The sequence below is a fragment of the Schistocerca serialis genome, chromosome 10 (genome assembly GCF_023864345.2).
Source record: "Schistocerca serialis cubense isolate TAMUIC-IGC-003099 chromosome 10, iqSchSeri2.2, whole genome shotgun sequence".
Lineage (NCBI taxonomy): Eukaryota > Metazoa > Arthropoda > Insecta > Orthoptera > Acrididae > Schistocerca > Schistocerca serialis.
In genome coordinates this window covers 17,322,513-17,346,229 of record NC_064647.1, presented here as the reverse complement: position 1 = coordinate 17,346,229, position 23,717 = coordinate 17,322,513, and the positions used below count along the sequence as shown (strand labels likewise).

At 41.1% G+C, this 23,717-nt stretch overlaps 1 protein-coding gene across 16 annotated transcripts in view; it reads right to left on the bottom strand.

The window, feature by feature from the left end:
• LOC126424950 (uncharacterized) overlaps window positions 1-23,717 on the bottom strand; it is a 311,907-nt gene that overhangs the window by 170,690 nt on the left and 117,500 nt on the right. Inside the window, exons 8-9 of one of the 16 annotated variants that reach the window (XM_050087822.1) lie at window positions 10,228-10,361; window positions 8,988-9,123 (exon numbers count right to left, since the gene is read on the bottom strand). The exons of 13 other annotated variants lie outside the window; for them this stretch is intronic. In XM_050087822.1, the coding sequence (XP_049943779.1) occupies window positions 10,271-10,361 (91 nt within the window). In that variant the 3' untranslated portion in view covers window positions 8,988-9,123; window positions 10,228-10,270. Of the gene's footprint in view, window positions 1-8,521; window positions 9,124-10,227; window positions 10,362-23,717 lie in introns of those variants that run through there. 2 more of the 16 variants (XM_050087824.1, XM_050087815.1) reach the window with 2 other exon arrangements.

The following is a 23,717-nucleotide window of genomic DNA, read 5'->3' as shown; positions in this document are numbered from 1 at the left end:
CGATACATTAATGAGAAAGTCCAGATGATACGCTCCAGTTAACCTTTGTGGTAGCACTTATGACCCTATTAATCTAATGCCAAGCACACCTGCCCATAACTTGATTGAGAATTGGTGCTGATGCCCTCTTTCCTGAATTGCTTGAGGATTCAAAAAATGGTTCAAATGGCTTTGAGCACTACGGGACTTAACTTCTGAGGTCATCAGTCCCCTAGAACTACTTAAACCTAACTAACTGAAGGACATCACACACATCCATGCCCGAGGCAGGATTCGAACCTGCAACCGTAGCAGTCACGCGGCTCCAGACTGTAGCACCTAGAACCGCTCGACCACTCCGGCTGGCGCTTGAGGATTCACACCTGCCTATACATGCTGGTTATGGGAATTCACAACACCATCTCAAGTGAACCATGCCTCATCGGTAAATAAAATCTCTGATGTGAACAGTAGATCTGCGGCGCACTTCTGCAACAGCCACTGACAGAACCACCATCTGTCGTGATGATCCTGTGGCCTTAGGGCCTGAATGTGCTGTAGACGATATGGGTAAAGTAACTGTTCATGAAGTACTCCCCAGATAAGAGAATGAGACATGCCTTCTGCTGCAGCTAATCATGGCAACTAGTCCCAGGGGTTTCTTCCACCAAACATAGTACAAGCTCCTCCTTGTCAGGTATTCAGACTCTGTGGGGCCTTCTACTGTCAGTCTTCTGAGGCGCAAGGATACCTGTGTCCCTCAGGCGCCGGAAAAGTCTGTCTAACAGCTTATCGGAAGCCATTTTGCACTTTAGATGCATTTCAGCATAGAGGGCAGGAGCTGACAGGCTATCTCCATTTGCTACACAGTAGCAGAATATCGTATCGGCCAGTTGACTTGTCGAGTAGCAGACTACCGTTGCTAACAAGTGGTGTAAGTGAGAAAATGTAAATGTACTATACCATTTGCACATACAAACAGTGCAATAACAGTAAATACATAAGTGAATCCGCATTTGGAAGAAGAAAAACACCGTGATACATACCCAGGGTTGACTGTAATGACAATAAGCACTCGAACATTATGAAAACTAATGCAGCCTACAACACAACTCTAACCACACAACTGGCTGCGGATCACTTAACGGTAAGACAACATAATACCATGCCAACACATTTGACAGGGCACCAATGCGATGACAGTGCTAATAACCACAACCGAGCATCGCGCAGCCATTCCTATAAACATGTCTATCTCAGAAAATATCGTTTGCAGACCAGTGTTTATTGTTTCTTTTTTTGATGATTACTACCACGTGTCGAAGTATCTGAAACTTTTTTAAACATGCTATATATATTTTGTAACAAACTTTTATCTAAAATTGTCAGTGCAGCTTAGTAGTCCAGGTGTTAATCATTACAGTGTAGTACGCCAGAGAACCGATTTAGTTTTTGTTAACTCCACTACAGATGTGCGAGAGGAAGTTTACCTCAGTGACAGAATTAAGCACAGCAATCTCGTCTTTAGGAATACAGACTAACTGCGAAATTGCTTGGCTAGGATATCCAGATTTACAGATTTTGCTTTGTGTATTGTAAAACAACATTGGTGCACTTCATTGGATAGGTTTTATTTATACTCTTTGCTAGGAAAAAATGAGTTTGTTAAATCTGCATTTTTATTTGGATTCCTACTCACTACATTTCAATTTCATTTTGTTTACAAATAAAAATGCCTAGGGAACAGTCAAGTCTTTCTGATTACACCAGAATGGCTAATAGACAGGTCTATGCCATCTGAAGAACCCAATAAAGATCACGACGTGAGACTCACTTCGGGTTGAGAACATCAGGCTTTGACTAGCTATTTGGAAGTTCCTTTCAAGAAACATAACTCCGATCGGGAGTGTTGTGCATTATGTCGCACCTCTGACCTCTTCACTCACACAGGCTTTAAGTTACTTGTCCCCAATGTAACATCGTACAAACAGAAAATTTGACGGGAATCGGCACAGACGAGGGACTTCTTACACCAAAAATCCCACTTATTCTTATCAGTTTATCACTTCCCTTTAAATGTGTGCAATTCACGGTTATGCCAGACCACAAACAAAACACAACACCAGATGCTGCGTGATGCGGGTGTGGACCTTGGCGTCAGTCGCTTTTTGCACAGGCAGCTTTATATGGCTCTCTCCTGTGTTAGTGAAGCAAACAGTCTCTTTGTGTATGTCCCCAATCACACTGCTTCAAACACTGTATACAAAAAAGTCTGATTAGTAAAAAATATGTATGTGGGCAACACCAAGCTTGTCACCTAGTCAAATAATGAAAACAAACAAAAAATATATATATAATCAGTAAATAAGATACTTTGATTTCCACAGAGCAGTTATCAGTGTACAAGGGGGGTCCCAGAAGAAACCGGATTGTTGTCATAAAAAATTTATTGATGAACCTTTTTACAAAATTACTTCAGTCACCTTCAAAATACTCTCCATTACATGCGATGCACTTGTCAAGTCTCTTTTCCCGCTGTTGGAAGCATGTTTGGAACTCTTCAACTGTGATATTGTCCAGTGCCCTTTGCGAAGCTGTTTTTACTTTGTGGAAATAGGAAAAAGTCGCATGGGGCTAGGTCCGGCGAATACGGAGTGTGAGGAATGACAGACCACCTCTGAGATGCCAAATAGTGGGTCATTCGTAAGGCCGTGTGTACTGGAGCATTGTGGTGATGCAGAAACCAGTCACCTGATCACCAAAGTTCGGGGCATTTCCTCTGCACATCCTCTTGCAGACGCCTTAAAACATCCAAGTAAAAGTGCTGGTTAACAGTCTGGCCAGGGGGTACGAATTCCCGGCGCACAATTCCACGAACACCAAAAAAGACAGTGATCAGCGTCTTCACATTTGACCTCACTCGCCTCGCTTTTTTTGGTCTGGGAGAGTTGGGAGTCCTCCATTGGCTTGACGCTTGCTCGGTTTCTGGGTCATACCTGTAACACCAACTCTCATCCCCTGTAATGACTATGTTCAAGAAGTCTGGACCACGTGCAGTCTCTGTTTTCAAGTCCTGACACACATTCATGCAGATGGTTTTTTGCTCCTGTGTGATAAGGCACGGAATAAATTTAGCAGCAATGCGTCTCATGTGCAAATCCTCACTCAAAATCCGCTGGCACAAGCTCCAACTGATTCCTGTCTCAGCTGAAATTTGGTCGATCGTTTGGCGACGATCCTCGTTGATCTTTTGGCGGACCTTTTCAATGTTCTCCTCATTTCGCGATGTTGAAGGGCGTCCAGAATGAACTCGGTCTTCAACACACATCTCACCATGTTTAAAGCGCCCAAACCACCCGTAAACCTGTGTGCGGCTCATAGCGTCGTCCTGGAAAGCTTCCTGAAGCATTTGGTGTGTCTCCATTGCAGCTTTTTTAAGCAGGAAACAAAATTTCACACACACTCTTTGTTCTTTTAAAGTTGCCATAATGACTTTGCAGAGGTAACCCGCCAACAGTGAGAGAAACACAATACCAGACTTGCACGTTCAGCTCTACACTGGCGCCATCTGCACAGCTGTTTCATGGAGGTCTGTACTAACGCCATCTAGTGTGAGAACCTTTATGTCTACGAGTGACAGCGAACTCGGAGTCCGGTTTCTTTTGGGTCCCCCCTCGTACAACAAGTATAATACTAACAAGTAATATCTTGGACCTCTTCCTAGATAAACTTCCCAGTACATTGACAACATTATGACTTTCCATCTCACATGAAACTAATGTCTTTCCATCTAACATTAAACTATCTTACTGGCAGATTTCAAGAGATCAATCAATAAAGAGAATCCAGAATGGAATGTATCAATATTATGACAATGATAGTTGCTACTCACCACATAGCAAAGATGCTGAGGAGCAGATAGGCACAGCAAAAAGAATATTAGAAAGTGAGCTATGGGCCAACAAGGCCTTTGTCAGAGATAGAAAACACACAACTGATAAACATATGAACGTGACTGCAGTCTCTGGCTGTGGCCTCAGGTGCAAGTGAGCTGCATTTGTGTGTGTGTGTGTGTGTGTGTGTGTTCTACCTCCAACAAAGTCCTTGTTAACTGAAAGCTCATTTTCTGAAAGCCTTTTGGCTGTGCCCACCTGCAGCTCAGTATCTCTGCTACATGGTGAAGAGTGACTATCTTCTTCATAATATTGCTACAATCAATGAAGAGGGTGTCAGATGATTTCTGCACATCTCCGAACCAGTTTCAGAACACAAACTAAATTCAATTACTAACAAATTCACCTTCATTAACAGTTTTTCCATCATCAAATCTGTTGTAAATTGAACTATAGTAAGACACCACCTCTAAATCGTATGCTGCATCTCGACCTGAAATACGCTGCCCGATGACTGAAGTGAAGTGTCCAGAAGACGTGGCCGGATGACAGTGTAACACTAATTATTTACGTGACGGCCAGTGGTGCGTGTGTGTTAGAGTCGCGATTCTTTGTGACACACAGAATGGCCACCAGAGAGTGTTAATCTCGTTCGTGCTTCACGTTGTTATCGGCCCGGAAGGATATATAAGGGGCATAAACAGTGTCAGAAGTCGAGTAATCTCTGAGGAGGACACAGATCCTGTGAGACAGCGCTATCAGCACGTGACAAAGTTTGAAAGAAACTGCCGGCCGGCTAGTCGAGTCGTGCAGTACAGAGATTTGCCGGTCAGTCACGTGTGACAGTGGCCCGATGTCCGAGTGCGTGGGAACGTGAGGGCAGACATACTAGTCTAGTTTCTGGCCAACCACAACCAGGGTTGCCACAAGTTTCCCCAAGTGAAATTCCCTGATATTTCCCCGATTTCCACACAAGTTTTAGCATTTTTCCCTGACAAATTTTGAGGTATCGAGGGTAAGTTAAAACTTAAGTCGACAACCCGTCATTGCCACAGTGGTACAAGAAATAATAGTGTAAATGAGGAAATATCTAAAAAAGCTTGCAAGCAGATGGCGTTTCCCAATGTGAGCAAAAATCTTAAGTACTAACATTAATATATTTTGTAATGAACTGTTTTTAGATGGAGAAAGCAAGCCACACGGTACGTGTGTCTCATTAAGACCACAATATTATTTCATTTCAATGAAATGAAACACATTCGGTGACAAAAGTACGCATTTCCTCAGAGTCGCAAGACAGATTTAAAATAAGTTCACTGACTTTGGAAATAACCTCAGAAAAAGTAGGCCTCTCAAAAGAAGTGTATAAGAAGGGGAAGAATTGTGTAAATCAGCACTGTAGGTGACCACCAATACAATGTCTGTTCTACTACGTTCGTTATTGTCAATTATTAGCCACTGCGTTATATCTATTATTTTACAGGTATTTCGAAAAATACACGAGTAAGTGGCATACAAACTACCAGCGACTGACACAATTTTCTTCTTCTCATTGTCCGTACTTTCTAATATGTTACCTACTTTTGAAGTGCCAAAATGTACTAGAATAAATAAAACGTCTATAAAACGCGACACTGTACAATGTGCTTGAGGTGAGACAGTTGCAGTTCCTGAAATCCGTCGCCCGTGGCCTCTGGCCCGCCAAGGAGCGCCGCAATCCCGGTCCATGGATAAACCGTGAAAATTCGCTGCGTTTAAACCACGCACAGGAGTTGACCGGCCTGCGGGCGGGTCGGTGGGAGTAGATCTGACGAGCAGGGCTCGCACACCAGGGGGGACCGAGCGGCTTCAGGTCGGCGAGCCTCACCCGTTACAGGTACCCACACAAATCCAGCTATTCACGAGCCGCAGACAGCGTGTCGACAAAATGAGACTGGGGCGATCGGTCCGCACGACAGGTAATTTGTTCGATTACTCTGAGAATTGATAATGATGAGGATAGGTAGCAACTCACTGTAAAGATGATTGCCGAGGCACCGACAGGACGTATAAAAGACAATTGTCCTCTCACAACTAAATTTTCAGCCGTAGCTTTTGTCAGAAAACAAGAGCGCACACACACACACACACGCATTCAAACAATCACACAGACACAACAAGTGCACACATGTTGTTGTGGTCTTCAGTCGTGAGACTGGTTTCATGCAGCTCTCCATGCTACTCTATCCTGTGCAAGCTTCTTCATCTTCCAGTACCTACTGCAACCTACATCCTTCTGAATCTGCTTAGTGTATTCATCTCTTGGTCTCCCTCTACCATTTTTACCCTCCACGCTGCCATCCAATGCTAAATTTGTGATCCCTTGATGCCTCAGAACATGTCCTACCAACCGGTCCCTTCTTCTTGTCAAGTTGTGCCACATGCTCCTCTTCTCCCCAATCCTATTCAATACTTCCTCATTGGTTATGTGATCTACCCACCTAATCTTCAGCATTCTTCTGTAGCACCACATTTGAAAAGCTTCTATTCTCTTTTTGTCTAAACTACTTATCGTCCACGTTTCACTTCCATACATGGCTACAATCCATACGAATACTTTCAGAAACGACTTCCTGACACTTATATCTATACTCGATGTTAACAAATTTCTCTGCTTCAGAAACGCTTACATTGCCATTGTCAGTCTACATTTTATATCCTCTCTACTTCGACTATCATTAGTTATTCTGCTCCCCAAATAGCAAAACTCATTTACTACTTTAAGCGTCTCATTTTGTAATCTAATTCCCTCAGCATCACCCCACTTAATTCGACTACATTCCATTATCCTCGTTTTGCTTTTGTTGATGTTCATCTTATACCCTCCTTTCAAGACACTGTCCATTCCGTTCAACTGCTCTTCCAAGTCCTTTGCTGTCTCTGACAGAATTACAATGTCATCAGGGAACCTCAAAGTTTTTATTTCTTCTCCATGGATTTTAATACCTACTCTGAACATTTCTTTTGTTTCCTTTACTGCTTGCTCAATATACAGATTGAATAACATCGGGGAGAGGCTACAATCCTGTCTCACTCCCTTCCCAACCACTGCTTCTCTTTCATGCCCCTCGACTCTTATAACTGCCATCTGGCTTCTGTACAAATTGTAAATAGTTTTTCGCTCCCTGTATTTTACCCCTGCCACCTTCAGAATTTAAAAGAGAGTATTCCAGTCAACATTGTTAAAAGTTTTCTCTAAGTCTACAAATGCTAGAAACGTAGGTTTGCCTTTTCTTAATCTTTCTTCTAAGATAAGCCGTAGGGTCAGTATTGCCTCATGTGTTCCAATATCCAAACTGATCTTTTACGAGGTCAGCTTCTACCAGTTTTTGCATTCGTCTGTAAATAATTGGTGTTAGTATTTTGCAGCTGTGACTTATTAATTCGGTAATTTTCACATCTGTCAACACCTGCTTTCTTTGGGATTGGAATTATTATATTCTTCTTGAAGTCTGAGGGAATTTCGCCTGTCGCATACATCTTGCTCACCAGATGGTAGAGTTTTGTCAGGACTGGCTCTCCCAAGGCTGTCAGCAGTTCTAATGGAATGTTGCCTACTCCCGGGGCCTTGTTTCGACACACGACCACTGTCTAAGGCCACTGCGTCTACAGTCTCTGAGAATCAGATCCGAACAAACCACTCCTCACGCCTCCTGTCGGGAGCTCCTAGGCTGGCGACAAAAAGTCGCGAGCTGAGGGGAGTGGTAGGAAGGGGAGGGGGGGAGTGGGGAAGAAGTGCACACACATACTCAGCCACATCTGGCCATCGACGATGTGTGACACCTCAGCAAACAAACCATTTCATCTACTGAGACGAAAACGAGATTTTTCCAGTGTTTTGTTTGTTCAGATTCCCCTGATGTGTTTGGAATTTCCCCGATTTCCAGAACCTGTGGCAAATCTGACATCTGACTGCCACAAGTTAGGATCACCCTGTGCACCGAGCACGAGCACACGTGACCCCTCCTCAGCTGCGTCTGCCGCCTGGGACACTGGGGAACTGCTCTCCCGTGCACGGGATGCCGTTACACAAATTACAACGGTTGTACGTAGAAGAAAATAATTTAACATTACTCTTTAGTGACATAGTCCAAACATGCAGCTGAAGAAAATAATCTTGTCTTTAATCCATCCTAAATTACAAACAGACAAGATATAATACTCATATTACGCAGCTGTGGTTATACAAAGTAAATTTTACTTTAATGGTCTATAGTTCACCAGATAATGCTTCACATATTTTATTTAAGTTAAATAATCTTACACCACATTTACACTGAAATAATCCTTTATTTGTTCCTTCTTGTAACATTAATTTTTTTTCACCTCTGGAAACAGAAATACTCTTTAGATGGACTACTTTAAAATCTTTGATCCAACCAATTTCACTTTACCACTTACTTATCTTCATACCCGACAGTGACTTATCAGCCAAAAAGTGGTTTGTGTAACAAATAATAAATGCTGTACAGTATTACACTAGTGATGTGTGGTTCATTCGTAAAAGAGTCTGTTGTGTATTTTAATCACAAAGTGGTTCCTCCAAATGAAATTTAATATTTAAAAATGGTATCTAGTAGTATCCTGATAAATATAATTAACACTTAAAATAACAAGGTAGCAGTCCTCATTTATTATTGTTTCACAGGTTTATAAAAACAAAGAAGTTTTTAAATTCGACTTACTGCAAAAAAACATTGTCAGTGCTATTTATGAATTGCTACCTGATCTGTGTAGCCATTTTATCATTTAAAAAATTTGTTTCATTGTGAATCCATTGTTGTTACAACAAGAATCAAACATTATTGCAGATTATTACAGCAGGTATTCAAACAACATTACTGTTTCTTCTACACATTTCTAAAATTATTTGTTATATTCCTTCAAAACAGTTTCCGCTTATGTTGACAAGTACTGAGAATTGTACTTTCCTATAAATTTCACATCATTTTTATACATAGAGATATAGTGCTCTCAACCTCTCTCACTGTCACTGCCGCCGACGCTACTATCACTGTCGCCGTCTTCGTCACTCTCCGAACGGTCGTCCACCGCTTCGTCTGCTTCGCCGGGCCCTACATCCTCGAGTGCCTCGAAGTAGAAAGGCTGTAGCTCAGCGTGGACCGTGCCGCGGATTACGAGATTGGGCATCTGCTCGGTCAGCCCGTCTGTGGCTCTGGGGTCACCTCGGCACCCTTCGACACTCAGCTCCCTGTGACAGGAACGGGAGCACTGATGTTACTGTGACAAACTGAGATCCTTCTGTACTGTGAATGTTTGTACAACAGTATTAAGTATATCTCCACTTCTTAAAACCTCATCAAGTTTTGACACTGCCTTTTTATCAAGCAGCAAGCGTCTCCACAATATCGAGAGATGCTCGCTGCTTGATAAAAAGTAAGACCTTGACGAGGTTTTAAGGTGTAGAGATATAATTTTAGCAACAAAGATCCATATTGTAAGGGCTACAGTCTTTCCAGTTGTTATATACAGATGTGAGACCTGGACCATTACAAATGTGGAACGAATGGTGAAGAATAAACTGCTTTGAGTTGTGATGTTGGAGGAAACTCCTTAGAGCCCCGTGGACTTCAAAGAGAATGAATAGGTTAACATTAGAGCAAATAAAACCAGAGCACTCCCTGGAAGGTCTGATGCTAAAACAAAACCTGACCTACTTTGGAGACATCATGAGAAGATATGTTTCACTGCAAAAAACTCTAATGGTGAGGAAAGGCACTAGAAGAAGAGGACGTCAGAAGGTGAAATGAATCAATCGCATCACAGAAGTAATCTGCTCCAATCTGGAAAGCCTACAGGAGAAAGTGCAGGACAAAAGAAATTGGCATGCTTTGGTTCATGTGATCACAGAGAATTGGAACTGTCTAGACAAATAGAAATAGAAAGAGAGAGAGAAAGAGAGAGAGAGAGATTGTTACAAAATTCTAATAACGTACATGAAAATTCATATTTACTCAGAGAAAAAAAATCTTTAGGTAAGTGAAAAAGGAGGTGTGGCAGGAGCGACCGTGCACGGAGAGGGGGAGGGGGGGGGGTGCCAGCATGGTGGGATGGGTAGGGACAGTGGTGGCGTAGGAGAGAAATTGGGGAAATTGATGGCATGGTGGGGGGGGGGGGGGGGGTAGAGAGGTGCGGCCGCAATGATTTGCAAAGATATAAAGCTACTGGAATTTGTTGTTCTTAATTTCACAATCCTCGGATTGTATAAATAACATGGGGAAAGTACTCAATTCTATGAATTTTGGAGAACATTCTCAAGTTCACACAAATAAAACAAAGTGAGTATGTACTTCACCTGAGTGTGTTCTCAGCTTGAGTAAATGAGTGGGTAACCTTGCTCAACATGAAGAACATTCTCCGATTTCATACGAATAAACACAGCGAAGTTTCTCACGAGCAGTGAAAATTCTCCCCTTTTTGATATGAGCTCTGTAACATAAATCAGGCTGATTAAATTCTGCAGACATTAAGTCTTACCAAGTTTTTTTAGTAAATTTAATAAATCTATGTTGCTCAGATGGAAAAAGAAACATATACGTAACCCGAAGACATATTGAGTAGAGTAACTGTGTAAGTTTATATGGGTTTAACAGTAAAAACATTATTAGGGTGGTGAACTTATTTCCCAAATATCATGAAGAAAAAATGAAAACATTTTTGTGCTATTTACGAGACCCAAGTTTTCCCGAGTGGTGTATGGGAAGACCAGGTACAAACGAGACAAATATGTCATTGACCTTTTCAGATGTTCATCATATTTTCGCACAGCACAGATGTTCCATTTTGCTATGCTAGAAATAAGTAGGCAAATCATAAAAATTAAAAACAGGTTTATTACAAACCTAGTGAACTGTTTCTCATAACAAAACCACAAGATGACCACTTAAGTACTTGACGTGCCAACAGAATATTATGTGCCATTTAATCGAGATTACCACGTGTCAGAACACACTCGTTTTACAATCCGGAGTAGACGATAATGTGACGTATTGTTAAAATTTCATTCGCATAATGCGTTCACCTAACATCAATAAAAAAAAGTTCCCTGCATGTCGAAAATTTGTCAAGATTATCAGAAAATGTATTTTCATAAACCATCCGTAATCTTCTTAATAATCTGTTGCCGCACAAAAAAGTGAAAACAAAATGAAATTTTATGCAACTCTTCCCAAACACAGTGATGCTACAGTTCCATATTTGTACACTGAATAGTTTGCATATTTCAGCAAGCTGAACGAAATGCAAGATAAAGAGTACGTTCCGTGCCCGGTGCAGACAACACAACGCGGAGAACAGATTCGAGCAGGTGGCGAGATAGTGAGAATGAACTCCCTCATCAGAAAATATGCTCTGAACATTTTGTTCATACGATATAAAGAACTTCCTCAGAGCACGTTCTTTCACTCAGAAAATCTTCTCCAAAGAATGTTCTCTTTTTTATCCATACGACCTCTTTAGTTTTTGCACCCTTATTCACTTCCTACAAAGCCAACAACTTCTCGTCTCCACTCCAGAATCACCTGTTCTAAGCATCCTCAAGACTTTCTTCCTCTCCTCCATTACAGATAACTCAGTAGGCTTCAGTCCACACTGTCATCGACAGCTCGATTGCACCACACGGGCCACACCTCCAAAAGACTATCGGAATTGGTCCTTCACACTGTGTACGGTAAGAAGATTGGTGATGGGGAATGTGGAACAGGTAAAACGAAGCAGATGCCATCCCCAGAGCCCATGACGTTCTTAGATAATACAAATCTCCTTCATCATAACCAACATGGATTCCGCAAACAGAGATCATGTGAAACTCAGCTCGCCCTATTTGCCCAAGAAATTCACAGTGCCGTAGACACTGGCGAGCAGATTGATGCCGTATTCCTGGACTTCAGGAAGGCATTTGATACGGTTCCGCACTTACGTTTAGTGAAAAAAATACGAGCTTACGGAATATCGGACCAGGTTTGTGATTGGATTCAGGATTTCCTAGAAGAAAGAACACAACATGTCATTCTTAACGGTTCAAAATCTGCAGATGTAGAGGTAATTTCGGGAGTACCGCAGGGAAGCGTGATAGGACCTTTATTGTTTACAATATACATAAATGACTTAGTTGACAACATCGGTAGCTCCGTGAGGCTATTTGCAGATGACACGGTTGTCTACAAGAAAGTAGCAACATCAGAAGACTCGTACGTACTCCAGGAGGACCTGCAGAGGATTAATGCATGGTGCGACAGCTGGCAGCTTTCCCTAAACGTAGATAAATGTAATATAATGCGCATACATAGGGGCAGAAATCCATTCCAGTACGATTATGCCATAGGTGGTAAATCATTGGAAGCGGTAACGACCGTAAAATACTTAGGAGTTACTATCCGGAGCGATCTGAAGTGGAATGATCACATAAAACAAATAATGGGAAAAGCAGGCGCCAGGTTGAGATTCATAGGAAGAATTCTAAGAAAATGTGACTCATCGACGAAAGAAGTAGCTTACAAAACGCTTGTTCGTCCGATTCTTGAGTATTGCTCATCAGTATGGGACCCTTACCAGGTTGGATTAATAGAAGAGATAGACATGATCCAGCGAAAAGCAGCGCGATTCGTCATGGGGACATTTAGTCAGCGCGAGAGCGTTACGGAGATGCTGAACAAGCTCCAGTGGCGGACACTTCAAGAAAGGCGTTACGCAATACGGAGAGGTTTATTATCGAAATTACGAGAGAGCACATTCCGGGAAGAGATGGGCAACATATTACTACCGCCCACATATATCTCGCGTAATGATCACAACGAAAAGATCCGAGAAATTAGAGCAAATACGGAGACTTACAAGCAGTCGTTCTTCCCACGCACAATTCGTGAATGGAACAGGGAAGGGGGGATCAGATAGTGGTACAATAAGTACCCTCCGCCACACACCGTAAGGTGGCTCGCGGAGTATAGATGTAGATGTAGATGACTTCTCGGTGGTTTTGTCCGGGCCAGGCAAGTCGCAGGAGGGACCATCAGAGGAAGAAATACTTGAAGGAACTGCAAAAGAAATCAGCAGAACTACAGCATCGGCACACTTCAGGGAAGCAATGACATAAGAGTTTTAAGACTGTACATATAACACCGTATTAATGTAAGCTGGCTTCAGCTACTAATTCAGATGTTAAAGGCATCAGTGCGAAGGATATTCTTGTATTACTAAATAAGTCATTTAGTGGAGCTCCAAACTTAGGGATTTCACAGACAATGTGAATGCAGGATTTCAAGTAGTCCAATCAGATGACAAACCATTGCTACTTCACAATATAAGTCTAAAATTATGGCAAAAGCTACAGCAAAATTAACTGTCCGGGATAATTATAACTAGAATCGAGTGAATATAATCGGGGAAGAAAATTATACAGATAAGTGCAGCATAGGCTATTATGCGTGTAGGCCTGTCAGGCCAGACAACACACAGGGAAAGCAATTGCATCATCGGTTAATCGGATAGATGAAGTTTAAAAATCATTCAGAGAGGCCGTCACCAGTGACACGGGCAGCACAACCGTGAGGTGCATCGAGACTGGTGCGGATACTGGGACAGGATCGCTCCATGCAGGGCCTGCCGAGTGACAGGATTCGGGCAGCTGTACGAAGGCACGCCGATTAAATTAGATTAGGCACCACAGCAGAAGAGGTGTTGAGAGAGGAAAGTGCCCTACTCTCCGTGAAAGAAAAAGGATCTATTCCTGAGAGTGAAGGAAGTCTAAACTCTAAGTAACAGAGGGAAGATGATGACACTGAGTGCAGATGGGTCACACGGCTAGAGACTGTGGAAAGTCAAAGAGGAACACGAGGGTAGACGGTGAAGGCAGAAGAAGCAAAAGGCTCTCAGAAATATTGTTACCACTGTGACAAACCAGGTCACACAAATGCAGACTTAAAAAGATAACCATTTGTGAAAAATGTGAAAGGCTAGACCCCAATTCAATGAGAAATTAGGGGCTGTGCCCACAAGTGAAATGGAAAACTAAGAGTGTGTTACACGAGGAATACACATCTTACTGTGACAAAATGCCCAAATGTTAAGAGTCACAGATTTTGAAGCAAGAAACAAAATTGCAGTGGAATATTGCTACAAATTAGGAAGTCAGTTGCAGTTATCAATAGATATCAGGGCACATATGAAGTCGGTTTGATAAGTCATTTAAAATAAGCGAGAAAAATGTTTGTTTCGTAAATAACTCAACTTATTTCTCAACATATTCTGCTTGGAAGGATATAAACTTGGTCCCGGGATCCACCAACTTTTTCATCCCACTGCAAAATACTTGTTGATTGCAACTATCACTTCCTCATTTGATGAAAATTTCTTCCCAGCAAGCCAAAGTGTCAAGTAAGGGAACAAGGTGAAGTCACTTGGGACTAAGTATGGTGAATAGGGTGGATGAGGAACCAATTCAAAGTCCAATTCATGCATTTTCACCATTGTTATCGCTGATGGGTGGGATGGTGCATTATCCTGGTGAAAGGACCCTTTTTTGTGGTTAAACTTGGGTCTTTTCTCCACCAACACAAGTTTCAGATGATGCAACAATGAAGCATAAACAGGTCCAGCTACGGCTGTGCCTTTTTCCAAGTAATCCTTGGGAATCCGAAGAAACAGTGACCATCACCTCACCATCTGACAAAATGGTCTCTGCATTCTTCAGTGGACTGTTACCAGCCTTTTGTCAACTGTTTTGTCTGCCATTTCGACTCTGGTGTGTAATGATGGATCCAGCTTTCATCAATAATCGCAAATCAGGAAAAGTAGATGGCAAAAAGGATCTATGAATACGACGGTAAGCTCCACATGACAGACATAAGATGAAAAAGTGTAAATCACAGAATGGTGAAGGAAAAGTTAAAAATGCAAATTAAAGGCAAGTTGTGAGACGACATGTTATGAGTTACCTATAAGGCAAACTAGTGGGGCATCAGAAAGTGATGTGAAAGTAGCTCATATCAAAGAAAAACATAAGAACGTGTGTAGAAACAGGGTTGAATCCCAGTAATGAAAAAAAAAAAGATTATTCCCAAACAAGAAGAAATGCCAAGTGTGCATACAGCCAAATTTACGGTACTATTAGAGCAAGGGAAATATATTTTCAGTGTACTAATTACAAGTGAGGCCAAGTGGAATCTGAGTACAGTGAAAGTTTTAGGTGAACTGATAAGACAAAGTGACACCAACATGAGCCACACAGGGAGCAATTAACGGCATGAGCACAAAAGGAAATCTCACTGCACAAGTTAGAGAAATGATCTGAATGGTCAGTTGGATAAAGAAGACTGATATGAATTGTATGGCATATGGTGAGGTATTTTATCTAAAAGGTGACAATTTGGCATTCACATAAATGGTAAGGCATGCATTCCCTATATTGCCAAAACAACAAAGGAAAGGTACATCCCTACAGAATACTGGAAGCACAAAAGGTGGTATTACAGGAGCAAATTGAGAAAATGGTTAATGGGGATATAATTGTTCAGAGAACCTGAAAAGTACCCACGGACACCTGTGGGATAGGGAAATATAGAATGAAATCTCAGTGGGGGAAACTTTCCCCATCCCCAACATAAGTGAGATACTGGACAAACTGGGGAAAGCCAAGTATTTCTCCACTATTTTAATAGATTCAGCAGATAGAGGAAAACACAGCATTCACTGCAAATTATCAGCACTAAGAGTCCAAAAGGATGCCAATGGGGCAAAGAATGCATCAAATATATTTCAAAGACTAGTGAATGTTGCTTTGGCAAGATTGCATGGGACAAAGTGTTTCAATGTACTCGGATGACGTAACTTGCTAAGGTAGTTCAGTAAAGGAATGTGATGAGAAGTTGCAGGAAAATATTGGATGGTTTAAGGGCACCTAGGTTACAGTTACACCAGATTGTGTGAATTTCTGAGAAAGAGGTAATATTCTTAGGACACAAAATAACAAAGAAAGATGTGGAGCCAGGTGAGCATAATGTGAAGAGGTGGAGAACAGTTCTGAAATCCATTACAGGATTTAAAGGATATTTAGGGGTGGCTGAATATTAATACTGTGAATCCATTGTATAATCGCTGAACTGGGAGATCTGCCACAAGCAGCATTTGAGGAACTGAGAGATTAGTAAATCCTCCCATACTGAGCTACCCTGATTTCAAGAAACCATAACACTGGTGCTACAGATACCAGCGCAGAACTGTTCGGAGCAGTTCTGTCACGAAGGGAGATAGATTCAGATTTGCCAGTCAACTGTGCCCCACGGTTGTTAGATAAGGCTGAAACTAAGGTAGAGTGCTTAGCAATTGTATGGCCACAAAACAGTGCAGACCACACATTTAGGAAGATTTTACCGTAGTAACAGATCACGAGCCACTGACACGGACTTTTGGTGTCGAAGGTCTGTTGCCGAGATTACTGAAATGGTGGTTGGAACTAGAGGAATATTTTTTTTACACTGTGTATAAACCCAGAAATCTTAATGCAAATGCTGATACATCAGTGGTAGCCAGTGGTATCTGAAGCTGGGTGTTGCACCAAAGTTTCAATGTTACATTTTTATACGAGATGGTTACAAGGAAGAAAATTCTTTTATCGGTGCCTCGCTTCTCGACATTTGTTACGATTTAAACATCCTGACAATTCGTGTGTATGAATGCCAGAAAATTCAATTTTTTAAATCCGAGTTATGATCCTGAAAAAAGTGAGAAATATATCTGACAGAAAAATATCTGTAGCAAAGAGCATGCTATGATTTATCAACTATCTAGAAAAACTATTGAATGAGCTACATTTCTAGTAGAACTGAAACACACTCATCATTTAACGAACTTGTCTTACTTGTATTGAAACTTTGCCATTCCATTTTTCACTGACAAACTCTTCAGTCACACACCAATTGCAGTCTGTAATCTGCATCGCGAGACCTCTTTCGGCGGAAAGCATCGCCGAGGCCGTCAACCTTTCCTCACTCGGAGTTATGTAAGAATAATTTTATTATTTTCAAAGTTGAAAAGCAGCCTTTCGGTTCGACCGATGTCAAGGGAATTGTGAGAATTACCTTCAACAGTTTAGACTACTTAGTGAACATCTTCCCTGGGCTGTTAGTTGTCAGACTCAACTAGACTAACTGCACCAGATAATGATCTACATTCTTGTGCTAGGTAGATAAAAGATAGTTAACAATATAGTTTCAGCTTATCCAAAAATGATGACAACGAACACATTTCCTTTAAGGTATCTTCAGGATATCTTAAAAAGATACAAGGGGAACTTAACACGAAAAAACAATGAAGCAGCTACAAGATGATGTGAAAAAATACAATGATCTATAACATCAATCACGTTGCACACCACCTTTGCCTTTCTTTTCTACTCACATCAGGCTATTCCAACTTCATTCTCTTCACTGATAAATCAGTAGATTCATTAGTAATCAACAGATTCAATGCCACTGGTGATACCAATTACTTCTCAAATCTCGATAACATTTATTTTAAATGTCGAAATGATCTTATGGGCCAGCACGCATTGATTCTCCGTACCGTAACTGACCAAACAGAACTCTGGCAAATGGCATAACTTAACTAGAAAATTCCAACCAATAACTGAAACGGGTACCGTGTGGCCCCCGCTACATAAGTTCTGAGGGTGCTCGCATTGGACAAATGAAACATGTAAAATAAATAAAAAATTACATGCAACTTGTGCCGGCTCTACAATTTTAATTTATAACAGTTGCTGTTCCCCTGCAGGCAAATGTCTGTGCTCACTGATAATTTAAGATATGATTGAAACGAACATTTTTATGGCGAAGAGCCTGGTAAATTGTAGTTTCACTTCTTATAGAATCACCTTCCAGTATGTGATTTATACATTGTTGGAGTAATGAACTGCGTTTACGAATTGAGATCGAAAAATCCACTGGACAAGATCGAGGGAAATGCTTTCTCACTAAGTCACCGAGGATAGTGGTCCACTGCGCACTCTATGAAAAGAATGGACATATTCTCTGAAAACTCTAAATAAATAAATAAATAAATCATACTGCAATTGATTGATACCGCTTTGCTCATTATAAGATTAACTTCATCAGCATAGCAATGTACACATTCTGCATTAGGACAATTTTTACACAACAGTTTGTACCCCACCCGAGGAAACAGCCATAACAGATGCCTCATCACAGGTCTGTGCAAGTAATTTTTGGTGAGTCTTTTTGCCTATTCAATTCTTCTAGCAAAGTCGCAGCGAACATCTGTGCACCGTGTTCAGAAGGAGATAGGAAACTCTAGAACCTCTGGGTCTCAATACGTAACAGTATACAACAGCCATCTGAAATATGTTTGATCTGTTTGTTTTATCTGCTATAACAGCTAAAAATTATGATTCCTTATTTGCTTTGAAATTTCTTCTTGGTATACATCCAACATAATTTGGAAAAGTTCACTTTGAATAGTTTTGAAGGTTCCTTTGAAAACAGTTGCCTTACCCAAATTATCTTTCAATGCTGCATTCAATCCAGAAGTAAAATTAGTCAGGGTTTGATAACAATTCAGTTTTATCATGATCCCTTAAGGCCAATTCGAAGGAACCACAGAAATATATTTAGCCCAGACCTATTACACCCAACTTCTTCTACTACGCAAACTGACGGTGGAGGGAGGAGAAATAAACATACGGGAATGGTACTAAGATATCAGTCGTATCAGGACTTTGTGCAAAATAAGTTGTGACGAGGGATAATGTGCACGCAACTGGGACTCAAGCCTGGGATCTCCCGCTTACTAGGTAGTCGCATTAACCACTGTGTGACCCGGACAGACCGTTTATCACAAATGCACAGACTATCTCAGCTGACCTGCACTCCCACCTAGTGCTGCCTATCCACAGCCCCCACCTGTGTCGTCCACACTCACTACATTTAGATTCCTGCTGGAGATTGAATGTAAATGTGCATCTGCACTGAAGGTTGTGATTTCAGTGCCCATCATGGCAGATCGGTTATACAAATGTGTGACGTCTGTTCTTTCGGACACGTCATTCTCGGCAATTTTCCTTCTCGATGCACTACTCGGTTGTTCAGCTATTTTGTATTTGAGCAGCTGAAGATTCGTGCTTTTACACTTTGGTACTCAGATGGTTTACGTCTGTAACCCTCACTTTTGTCCACAAGGGTTCAACATCATACAGGCGTGGGAAGCAAAATAATGCATTTTTAAATTCACAGCCACACAACCAATCACTATTTTTACAAATATTCATTTTAAACGCTGTCCTAAACTGTCAATTTCCAGTATTAATATTTTGCACGGTGTTTAAAACTGGTTACACTTTGCAAACTAGGAACTGTGTGACGAGCTAGTTCTCACTGTACAGAACGTATTATATGCAACAGTGCACAGAAAAATGCAGCATCGAGAACCGATACACTCGATCACCTCGAAACGCCACAACGTATACACACGAGGTTCTCGGAGATAATATTTCTAAATGTGATAAATAAAAACATTAGGACTTCAGTAACAGCTACAATTGCAATATTCCAGCCATTTTTCCAAATGCCACTACATTAAATCTGCGCTCAATTTACAACTGAAAAACTATAAACTCCAGTTATGCTGATGAGAAAAAAATTTCTCCGAATTTCTACCTTCAAAACTAATTTGTCAAAAAACAAAACTATCACAACCGATGTTAAAAGATCGGTACTCTTAACTTTGTGGATGGTGGAATGGCACACTCTAGTGGCCTCGATGACAAATGAATGAGAGAAAGCTGGCAGACACGTCGTCCATAGAGTGGTGCCTTCTGACGGGACATTAGGAACTGTCTCGAGTCAGGGAATTTGCGTGCCGACTGTGTTACTCTCCGACGTCACTGGCACATGAGCCACCTGTTGCCACAGACGGGCGTCGACTCGACTCGTACCCGCTCCGAGTACGGTGGTGTGCACTGTCTGCACAGAGTTGGAGTAAAAGAGAAAACTCCGAGTTTGCTTGAAGCCTTGCAGCATTTTCACGTCTGTTATCGAGGTGACAAGATGTCAGGTAACCGAAGACTGTATATTGTAACATCTATTACAGCACATATTAGGCTTCCTAAACCAAATAATTACAAGAAAAGTGGACATATGACGTGTAAAATTACTGGGAGCTGGGCAACATTGCAACAATAACATGCGTCCTCATTGTGATGCATTGAGCCGAATGTGGTCAGACGATGTAGAGGGCACGAAAGAACGAGACACAGAGTGGTTAGGGAAAATTAAGAACGTGTGAATAAAATGAACTAGACACAGAGGAAAAGGTCGAACTAGTGTTAGGCAGTCATCAGAGGATGCACAGAAACTTAGGCCAAATAGAAAACTATAATTAGTGGAAAGGCATGAAAAGAGGAACACATTAGGAACTATTACAAATCTCAAAGAAATAAGTTCACACAGAGAAGAGGGTACATAAGTTATTAAGGATCCAGAAAACTGTGACGACAGCATTTCACTGACAAACGGGGTGCCCTAGAGAACTCGTAGGACACTGGTGGAATACTTATGACACTTCGTTAGAGAGGACCACTGTACTTGGAATATATGGGAACAGTATACTGTTTCTGTATTTAATATGCCTCACAGTAGCAAAGTATCAACGAAAATAATCAGTTTTTGAAACAAACAAGTAACTGGATAGAAAAAAAATTTATTCATCATGTGGTGGCAGGAGAACACACATGAAAAAGGTATTACAGTTTGCAAGCTTTTGGAGCCACTTGCTCCTTCTCCTAACAGAAGGGTCGAAGGGGGAGGGAGAGCAGTGAAGGATCCTTCTCCTAGCAGAAGGGTCGAAGGGGAAGGGAGAGCGGTGAAGGAGGAGGACTGGTAAGGTTTAGGAAAAGGAGTAGAGTTTGGAGGAGTCATGCAGAACCTCTGGTCAGAGGAAGACTTACCGGACAGGAGGAGACGGAAAGACTGACCGTTATAGACTGCAGTGGACAAGATTCAAAAATCTGAGAGCTTAAACACGGTAGATACAGTAATACGAGAAACAGAGAATACTGCTGTAACATCGTGCACGAGCTAATAAATGCGGAAAGCTAAGTGCACTGTATGTGGTACAGGTGGGATGGGTATTGCAAAAAATAGAAGGTTAGAAAATGAAAGATGTGGAAAACTAATCTATCCAATTACTTATATTTTCACAGTAGCAATGGCTATACATTGTTGGCATAAATTTATGGGAGACAAGTACACATTCCAGGAGTCATAAAGACAGAGGAATGAACTGTTATGCATATCAGCCAACTAGAATGCTGCAAGCAGCACATCCAGTAGCACGAGAAAGGATAAAAGAAATTAAGGAAACCAGGAAAGCTCACACGAAGAGTTGGAGAATCGAAGAATATTTAGGATGCTTCTTTTGTTTGATGAGACCGTAAGAAGGTGTCATTCTAAGAAGCTAGCTGCACAATTCCGTGGACCGTACAAAGTGATTGCAGATGACCTATCCGATGTGACAATTAAGATGTACAGAACTACGCAATGGAAGTACATGCGAAATCCCAAAATTAAACTTTTTCTGTGGTGTGTCCCAATGTCAAGTGTTCAGACTATTTTGTTCTGCTGAAGCTACCATAGCAGGGGTAGCTTATCTGGATATGTTACCAGAACGGCTCTTTCATCAGTTAAAAGGTGACCCCGAAAACTTCACTCGGCAACAACATCGGGCCCCTATCCATTGGCACATTTTTGTACGAGCACAGTCGAACATCGAAGCCTTTGACCGCTGGACTGGTGCTAATAACTGATATGACGAGGACACTGTTCTGCTGGCCTCGACCCCTGTGATTTTTTTCCTTTGGGCTTTGTAAAAGATCTTGTCTGCTTTGTGCCACTATCTAATGATCTGCCAGAGTTGAGACACAAAACTGAAGGGGCTGTTGTTGCTTCCATTGCTCTGGACTTATTACCCAAAGTGTGGGAAGAATTGTATTTTAGGTTGAACTGAATATTTGTATAAAAAACTGTTATAATATACCACTGAAACGGGACATTCCTTTGCAGACAGACTGTACTTTAACACGAACTTTATTATCTACATTGAGGACAGGAACTGATTAACATCAGCTACGTTGTGGGCGACATGTGCAGAGCAGTTGTGTAATGTTATTCAATACTATAACTGCAGTGACAGGATGCAGCGAACACACACTGAACATCACTTGCTTCATGACTCAAAGCACTATGGAGATGCATCAGGACCATTATTTCAATGAGCTTCTGGATTTAAATTCTTTACGACAGGGTGTACATGCGGACAATTTGGGAGGGGGGGGGAATAAATAAATAAGAAAAAACCACGTAGATTTTCCCCTGTTAAAAATACACTTTTTCTGGGTGAAAATGTACTATACCCTGAGAGAAAGTACATTTTTCCTTGTTAAGTGCCAGTATATTTTCCTTCGAAGCTGTAAAACTTTTCAATTCTTTGACTGGTAAACGTTTTATACACCAGCACAGAACTTCCAGCATTTTAGGAAACAAAATTCAGCAAGAAAACAATGCGTTCTGGAAAGCTCTTTGCTGTGGGGCAACATAAACATTGTATATACTGGTATTACAAAAGTATAAATACGAATTCCAGCACGTACAGCACAGTAGCTTTCGGAGCAGTGAAATTTAGACTGTGCTGCACAATGCACTTCCGTTAACCAATTATAGCTTGTGTCACACAACCTAGACAGCCGACGACAGCAGATATTCGGAGCACGGTACGGAGAAGATGAGACAATTTACTTGTAAAATGAGCAGGAAAGAAGCAAACAAGTATTGCTACGACTGCGACATATCCCCCTACATGTGAGAAAACTTTGACCCTTTCATTGGAAATCCAATTACGTGTGAAATTGCTGAACTCATCCTTCAATTTTTTTTTTTTTTTTTTTTTTCGTTTTCTAAAGGATAATCATACTTCTGCCATTGTTTTTGCATAATCTGTAATCTACGAAAGAACTGAAATAAATATGAAAAACTAACCTTGAAGCTTGGTCTCTTTTTAGCATGTGTTAAACACAAACGCACCATTAAAATTTTAAATAATGGCATAAATGGCTGGTCTTTTTTAAAGTGGCTGGCTCTCAAAATGTTTAAGTTTCGAATGACAGTGAAACACTTCACAATTTAATTAATTCATCACATATTCTCACATGTCTTGTGTAAAAGGAAATTTACTTTGAAAGCAGTGCTTCTCAAATAACCATTCACAATATTTTCCCAGAGCTTGCTAGAAATGTAAACACCTGTGATGTCACTCTCATCGAAAGCAATTTGTTCTTACAAAGTTTTCACAGTCTTAACTTTTGCTTTAGTGTGATTCTCTGGTTTATGTTTTACTGCTGCAGTATTATTCTGCAGGAGTGGGCTACAGTAAAATTATTTGTTAGAATATCAGTTTTTATCAGTCAAAACTACAAAAATTGATCTGAAAATTAAAACAATGAAAAATTCCCAAAATTCTAACAAATTGCTGGACTTTTTCCAGATGAAAAAGTTCCCCCATTTTTTCTAGATTTCCTGGCCGTGAGAACGAGCACATAACTCCACAGAATACAGACTGCCACGCAACTGTGATACCAAATAGGAGAACAGCAGCTGTTGTAATTCAGAGAAGTAGCAGTGATTCTGACTGACATTTCTTCAAATGATCACTGTGTGTGCACGGACTGGAGGAGTACATCATCAACACTTGCCACACTTTGGGACCTACAAACATCTACAGTGA